The 8191-nt window shown below is 45.3% G+C and overlaps 1 protein-coding gene across 1 annotated transcript; it reads right to left on the reverse strand.

Annotated features, from left to right (window-relative positions):
• Positions 1–856: 856 nt before the first annotated feature.
• Positions 857–2027, reverse strand: LOC149361592 (sulfotransferase 1B1-like). Its single transcript, XM_089569541.1, has one exon. The coding sequence runs from the start codon at positions 2025–2027 to the stop codon at positions 1020–1022; it is 1008 nt and encodes a 335-aa protein (XP_089425667.1). The 3' UTR covers positions 857–1019.
• Between the last annotated feature and the right edge of the window lie 6164 nt (positions 2028–8191).

Genomic DNA, 8191 nt, shown 5'->3' on the forward strand with positions numbered 1-8191 from the left:
GCAGGCTGACACAAAAAAATTGTTGAGCCAAAACGAAGAAACGGGCAGCCAGCTATGGAACGGAAGGCAATTGCTGTTACGGGAGCAGACAGGAAGAGAAAGATTGTGTCAGGGCACGAACGCGGGTTAATGGTATCCTAGTGGAAATAAAAACGTAGAAATTATTTGATTCATGCAATTTAACGTCTAAATTGACGCAGGCTATAAGACACGCCGTAGTAGAGGGTTCCAGATAATTTTTACCACCCGACGATCTGACATCACTGACATCCCATGTACTGGTGTCGCACAGTACATGGGACTGCCACATTTTGCCTACACCGAAAAGCGACCTCCACGGCTGGGATTCAACCTGCGTCTTTCGCGTCAGTAACCGAGCGCCACTACCACCCAGCCCCCACGGCGACAATAAAAATAAATGTGCTTCGGCACCGCATGTAATACAAAAGCAATATCCGAAGCTCCTTTAAGGCAATGGAGTGAACTGTAGAGAAAAGGAAAGCGTTTCAGGGGGCGTCTCATCCGCCACATTGGTGGATGAGATTAGGAAGTTACAGGAATGACTTGATTGCGTCCGGCAGAGAACACTGCTAATCACGGCTATGCGGTAGACGCCATTATCTTACAGTGGAGGTAGTTAGCGGAATGATGATCCTTTTAACGCCATATATGCCAGACACATGTGGTTGCCGCAGATCGCAATGCTTCAAATATTCGCAAACAAAAATACATATTTTAATCATCAACACTTTTTCACCGTAGAAGGAAAAAAATGCATTAAAAGCGTTCTTTTTGTGCCTGTCATGCAGTTTTTACTTGGTATCTGCTAATCGCCTACATAACATTATGTAAAAATCTCACAGTCACTCTTCCGCACATTCAGTTTCACATTATACACCAGTTCTTTCATTCGATGAGAAAGCCTGCTCACCGCTCTGCGTACTAATATCCAGACCTCAGTTAACGGCAGGTATGTATTTGCAAACAAAATCTTTCAAAATTTTCTTATTTTCGTGACACTAGAACGCACATCTCATTTCCACATCACCTCGACTGGCTGCGCTGGTTTCTTCAGTGATGTCCTTCCACAAGGTCATGACGTCGGAGCCTCTTGTTTTCTCAAAGATCTTAGCTTGCATCTTGATTAACTGGCGTTGTGTGAAATGGTCCTTCCAGCCACCTATCTCGCCCTTCCTCACGAAGGTATATTTGGTTGAATTACCTTGATATCCATCTTTGGCATAAATCGTTCGGCTGTCGAGGAGTCCTTGCATTGCAGGATTGTCACTTCCCGCGAAGTCTAAAACCAGCACCTTCCTCATGTGCTCCGGCGTCGACCACTCTAGCAATTTCCGAAGCCGCTGTTCGTCCTCTTCAAGGCTTCTCCCGTATTCCTCATCAAGAAAGTGGGCTAGTCGCAGCAAAGTTCCACGAGTGTCCCGCTTCATCTGCTCGTAAGTGATGAAGAACACATTAGGCTCATCCTTCAAGGCGTACCCGGCCAAGAGGTGGTCGAAGTAGTCACCGTAACCGAAATCACCGCTTAGGAAGGCATCAACAAACTCGTCGAAAGTACCATCCTGGAATTGGAACGGGCTAAGGTTGGACACATGGTGGTAGAAGGACACGCAGCAGTCCCAGGGGTTTCGTGCCACGTAAATATACTTGACGTTCTCTTTGAGGAGCTCTTTGAGCGGCGGATCCAGGTGCGTCATCAGTGCTCTGTACGGTGGATGCTGTTTAGAACTATCTGCGTCCAAATCCTTGACTCCAGTGTATTCGAGGGAGCGGCTCCTGGTCGCGAATTCTTGATAGCTGTCGATGGGGTGCCCTTCGTTCAACACAAGAAGCGTAAGGTACTGCATCCAGTGTGTCCCGCATTTAGGATAGGACATTTGCAAAATGTCGCCCGCTTTCGGTACGAAACCCAGCGCTTTCCGAAATATATCAGGCTGAACGATGGCAGAGCGGCGGAAGCCGTCGATGATCTGGTAGAAGGGGAATCTTGCTGGCATCCTTCCAGTCATTCGAGCTTTGGCACTAGCAGCCACGACGCCTTTAAAGATGCGGCCAGTTCTTATACGGCCAGCGTGCGGTAATTAGCGGCTTAAATGAGCGCTTATCACATGGTCATTAGCAAGCGTAGCACTAGGAGAGAACGACGTTGTAGGTGCCTACAAGAGTGCATTAGCCGCTGCAAGAAACTGACAGAGGGGAGCATTGTAAAACATGACAATAAAGTCAAACGCCTGTGCACATGTCGAGGACGTCTTTGGTTCTTCGAGAATCACTCGCTCGGTCTAAGTTTCTTATCAGCTTTCTCACGTTCCTGCTGCCGCCGCAGTTTTGAGAATGCCGTTGAAAACCAGGTGACGGAGATCAATGCTTCTCCCTGGTAAGTCCTGTAAAAGTTCTGCAACCTATCAACGACATGTGAGATGAGTACCTTCGAGATGCTGGACTCACAGACGGGGCTGTGAGAATGTTCGCTTGAAAGCTTTCAATTTTGCAATAGCTTCTGAAGTATAGCTGCCGCGTTCAGCAAGGGTCGAAGTGTCGACGTCTGGTAGCTAGTCAGCTCAGCAAACGGGAGAATAAGTGCACAGATGAAAAGAATAATCAACTTAATCGTCACTGCACCAAATTTTTTCCCATGTTTCCCATTGGTGAATCTCTTAACTGGCCGGTTCTAACGCGTCGAGATAGATTTTTTCATTTCATTTCATTTATTTTCTCCTTAAGGGCCCGAGGGCATTACATAAGGGGGAGGCGAATTAACATGATGTAAAAAAATCTTGAACATGGAAAAATGTGAAGAGCAAAATACAAAATACAATGAAGGCAAACAAAAACAAAAGCAAGAAAAAAATACAGTAAAAAATGCAGACATACATCTAAGTCAAATAACAGCAACCAAGCAAGTGCAAGAGAAACAAAATTACGCTAAGGCGCAGAAATGCAACTAAACTAAGTAACAAAAGAGTACAAAGGGGACAGTCTATTCAGGATGGCTGAAGTTTTAGCTTATTACGGAATTTTTTTCTGTCTGTGCATTCGGCTGTGTTTTCGGGTAAGGAATTCCATAAGACTATTGCATGAGGGAAATTGAGCTACTCATTGCAAGGGTGCGGGTGGAAATTCGTGCTAAAGACTGGCTGTGGCTTAAACAAGAAGATCTTCGTACTGGTGTTGTTAGTAGCTCATGTCTGGACCGTGGGTGATAATAGAATGTGTGAAGAAGGCACAAACGAGATATGATGAGGCGTGATGCGAGGGACGGCAAGTCGAGGTCTCTTTTCATTGAGGTGACGCTGGAATTTCTTGAGTAGTTCGAGGTGATAAATCGTGCTGCACGGTTTTGAATGGCTTCGAGGTTAGCGGCGAGGTATGATTGTGACGGGTTCCAGATGGCTGATGCGTATTCAAGCTTTGGTCTGACGAATGTGAGATATGCTAGCTTTTTAAAGTCTGAGGATGAGTCGGAGAGACTACGCCGCATGTAGCCGAGAACGCGTGAGGCTGCGGAGCAAATGGTTTCACTAAGTGTTATCCATGATAGCGATGGTGTCATGTGCAGGCCAAGATATTTGTATGATGATGTGTAGGCAACGGGTGTAGAGTTGAGGTAGTAGGTAGTCTTAATCTGGTTGCGAAGGCAGGAAAATGTCATGACTTTACATTTTGTCGTGTTTAAAGGCATGAGCCATGTTTCGCACCAAAGTGAGATAGCGTTTAGGTCTTGTTGGAGGGTGCACGTGTCGTCTTGGTTAGTTATGGCGCGGTATACGATGCAATCATCGGCGAACAATCTCAGTTTAGATTTAATGTTGGAGGGCAGATCATTGATGTATATTAGGAACAGTAATGGGGACCACTCGGCGCCCTGAGGAACACCGGATGTTACGCTCGAGAGAGGAGATGTGTAATTGTTAGCGCGTGTGCACTGAACACGTCCTTTCAAGTAGTGTTCTAACCATGATAACAGTTTTTGTGTTATACCAAGGCCGGACAACTTTAGCAACAAGTGATTATGAGGGACACGATCAAACGCCTTCGAAAAATCTAAAAAGATGGAATCGATCTGGTAATGGTCATCCATGTACTGCAATAGATCATGAGTAAATTCGGCTAGTTGCGTTTCACATGTATATAGTTTCCTGAAACCATGCTGTTGAGGATAGAAGAAGTTCATTGATTCAAGGTGTGCCATAAGGTTAGATGCTATAATATGTTCAAAGAGTTTTGAAGGAATACTAGTCAGGGATATTGGGCGATAGTTAAATGGGCTTGAACGGTCACCTGATTTAAAAACCGGTATTATTCGGGCTTTTTTCCAGTCGTCAGGTATGTTATGACACCCGAGTGTTATTATCGTGAAAATAGAAAAAGCAGGAATCTTATTTCACGTTACTCTTTGTAGCACTCTTCGCGTTTCTTCGCTGTCATCATGCGAGATAATCTCAAATTGAGGGACACGTGACAAGACAATTGCAAGGCAAGGAAACTGAGGCAAATTGATCTCAGCAGGGATAGCACAGCACAATTCAAACTCTTCTACACGAGCCTGTCTGTGCTGACCATCCTGGCAAGCAAGTGTCGGGTTTTGACGCGACGCGCTTTTCGGTGGTTACCAGATGGCCTGGAGTTAATATACAGCCTCTGTAGGAAAAGCTGCTCGTTCACCCTATGTTCTGAAATTTACAGCGCAAGAATACGGCCGCGATCAAACTGTTTAGGCTCCCCGCTGCTGAAGCGCTTCCTAAACCTAGTCTTAAAACGGGATTTGAACCTGACAACGTAGCGAGTTGGAAGAAGGCGTTAGAGCACTGCGCGTGTTCTGGACAGCCCGAAAGCCCGTAATGGGCCCGGCTAGCGGGTTAAGCCCAAAAATGTGCTCGTTCGTCGGACCTGGGCCTGGTTCGGGCTTAAAATTGTGGGCCCGGGCCGGGCTCTGGCCCGTACATAGAGGGGCTGTATACGGCTTGTGAATCATTCTTATTGGATGGAACAGTCGTGTGGCGTTCTAGTAGCTACGCAGATGAAGAGCCGTGTCGCCGGATGAGAAAAAGCCGTTCAACGGCTATTTACTTATTTCTCGTGTCTCGTGCCCTTCAAAAACATTAGACATCCAATTGTTATAGCTTCGAGGACGTTTTTATGTTTCGACATTGCGGGCCGTAAAAATTACTAATCAAACATTCAAATTATAATATATTTATTGCGCACCAATGAGCCACTTTCATTTCACCCTCGAACTTGGGGTCTATTTAAGGGCAAGATCACCGTTGAAAAAGCCGAGCGCGCGATCCGCCCTATGCTGTCTTCTCATTGCCTTTACCAAACCAATTTCTTCAGATGTTATTGCGATATGAGCTCCTTAATTTTTCCTGGTCACTTCTTGTGCGACAGGAGACTTGCTGCACACAGGAATTTCTTGATAGCTTCGGTAACTGGCCAGAGCCCGGGCCGGGTCGAGCTTGGCGGGCCGGGCGCGGTCTTACAGTAGAGTGCTACTGAAGAGGCCCGGGTCGTGTCCGGGCTCGACCTAGGAATCTCGGGCCTGTGGCGAGCTCGGGCTTCAGAAGGCGTCCCGTGCAGTGCTCTAGAAAGCGCCGCTAGTGCTGGTCTAAGCGACATGCTCAGGAAAAGCTCTCCGAAAGCTCTTTTTTTTGTGACGCTCGCTTAAGTTAGCGACCCCTGCTACACGCCTTCTCGCCTACAACACTATTATTAGACCAATCTTAGAATATGCAGTGCTTATCTGGGACCCGTTCACCAAGGTCAACATAAATAAACTTGAAAGAATCCAAAAGAAAGCAGTAAGGTTTATTTATAACACTTACGGGTTATAACACTTACGGTTTTTGAGGAGTCAGTGATCTCCTCAACAAAAGCGGCTTACCCTCTATTCCTAACATAAATCGCATATGTCGCTGAAAATTTTTCTTTCAATTAATTGATAATAATTTCAAAGTTGACACCTCTAATCTCCTTGCTTATTCCTCGGGGTACCAAAATATAAATCGCCATTCTCTTTCCATAACTCCATTAGATTCTCGAGTTAATTGTTTTAAATATTCTTTTTTTCCAAGGACCATCACTTATTGGAATAACCTTACGGATGATGTTGTCAGGCAGATATCTTTGCATTTGTTTGAAGAGCACTTGAAATAATTGTTTGTTTATAGACTTGCCGCGGTATTTTCTTTCTTATCTTTCTTTGTGCAATTCTGTATTGTTCTATGTGCAATTCTATGTGCAATTCTGTTTTGTTGTATGTGTCGGTATTTTTGTATCTTAATACATTGTTTCCCACCTGCTATGATCTTGTGTACAAGATCGCAGTATTCATAAATAAATATATAAGTAAGTGAAATGTCGTGTTTGGTACAATTCAGACGGTATGTAGCTTCAACTGTAAAAATAGTATGCTTAGTTGTGTAGCTTCCCTTTCTTGATTTCTTGTTACTTTAATACTACTCAAGTCTAAAGCCAGCGGTGTTTTCTTCTTTTCTGTCTGTTTTTTTTAATGCGGCCTAAGATTAATGTTGCTGTTCTACAGAAAATCCGGCATCGTCATCGTCACTGCTGGCGTTGCAGAAAAAGCAGGTGCCCCACATGCCACCTAGGTCGTGTGACCATGTGAGTTCCTCATAACCTGCCCAACGTGGCATATGACAAATTGTCCATCGAAGTGTGAGCGCACTAACCACCCCGCCAGGTGGCAGTTACATTATGACTGTCGCTAGTGGTTGCTCGGGAAGAGCAGCCTGGGTCTCACCATCCTCACCGGTGGCTGTGTTTCAAACAGCCACCTACAATGGCAGTGGCGCTTAATCGCTGCAACACTGTGCCAGAAGTGGTATTTGGACTACTAAGGATGTATGATTGCGAAGAGCAAATGACGAATTCCGCATATACAGGCATTAGCTCATCAACGCCATCGTGACGTACCGTTAAGGAAGGATATAAATGTCCTCTGCAGTCTTCTTCAGACGCTTTTTAAAATTCGATCATGTTCGTACACCACGAAGAGTGATTTTCGCTGTGCGCCTTGCGTTGGCATACAGGCACAATAAGGATTTTGAAGGTTTCCCCTTCGTAAAGTACTATCTACAAGGAAAATAAATCTACCACCGCAATCTATCTACTATCTACGAGCCCCGGTCCTATTGTCTTCTTTTTTCTTTGTCCCTCGTCTCAGCGAGTTTTTTTTCCCAGCAGTATCCTAAGGGAAAGGAACTTGATAATATCATTTTACCACAAGATTACATCGTGATGTTTTAAGCGATTATCAATGCGAAAATATACTAGTAACCCTCATTTTATCTATATCTCAGCTTTCAGTCCGACAAAATCAGGGAAAACCTTCTAATCTCCACAACAATCTGGTGACTAGTTTAATAAGTGGCGGCCGAGAAAGAAATTGTGAGAATGGTAGTGGCAGGTTTCGCTTTCCACAGGATGAATAGTGATAACGTTGCGAAATAAAATGGCCGCACCTTCCGCGAGTCGCACAGTACTTTCCCTGTAAGAAATCAAATTATATTAAACGCAATAGATCACTGAGTAGGGCGGGTAGATAGGTAAAAAAAAAACTCTAATGATTTATGAGAGAATGATATAAGGCGGGAGGGGAAAAGAGGAAGCCGGGTGACGATGGGCCTTCAGGTGCTCTAGATGGCTGGGCAGTTTTGCGCTTCAGCGACCCCTCGGGCCCATCCGACTGTCCCAAGCTGCAGCCCTAGCGGCGAGCTGCGCAGATTTTCCTCCAATCGCTCCTGATGTACTGACGCTTGCAACGGGGCTCGGGATTGTTCGTGCAATTCTGAGAGATGTGATTAAAGTCAGCTTTAGCGCTAGGACACAAGTGGCAGTGAGGAGAGGTTTTACCGTGGGTTACAAGAGTGAAGGAAAGGGGCCGTGACTGCGGCCATTCGAAGTCTGCGCCGCAAAACATGGTCACTTTTGGAATGATATTTATGCGGTGTGGGGTACATTAGACACGAGGTTACTCTTAGGATGGCAATACTTCGAAGATAACTTGGCGACGCTGAGCTTGTAACTCTTTTTTATTGTTTCTCCATCATGAACACCCGAAGTCCAAGGAAGCGGGAGGATTAAGCGGTCACATTGCGGTGATTATATGGCTATACTTCAAAGATAAAGAAGTGTGTGACTGCTTAACCCT

This window comes from Amblyomma mixtum, chromosome 2, assembly GCF_055824585.1.
Source record: "Amblyomma mixtum isolate Tamu chromosome 2, ASM5582458v1, whole genome shotgun sequence".
NCBI lineage: Eukaryota > Metazoa > Arthropoda > Arachnida > Ixodida > Ixodidae > Amblyomma > Amblyomma mixtum.

Excerpts from the sequence above, each read along its gene's own strand:
- LOC149361592 (XM_089569541.1), bottom strand. The coding sequence starts at position 2,027 with ATGACTGGAAGGATGCCAGCAAGATTCCCCTTCTACCAGATCATCGAC.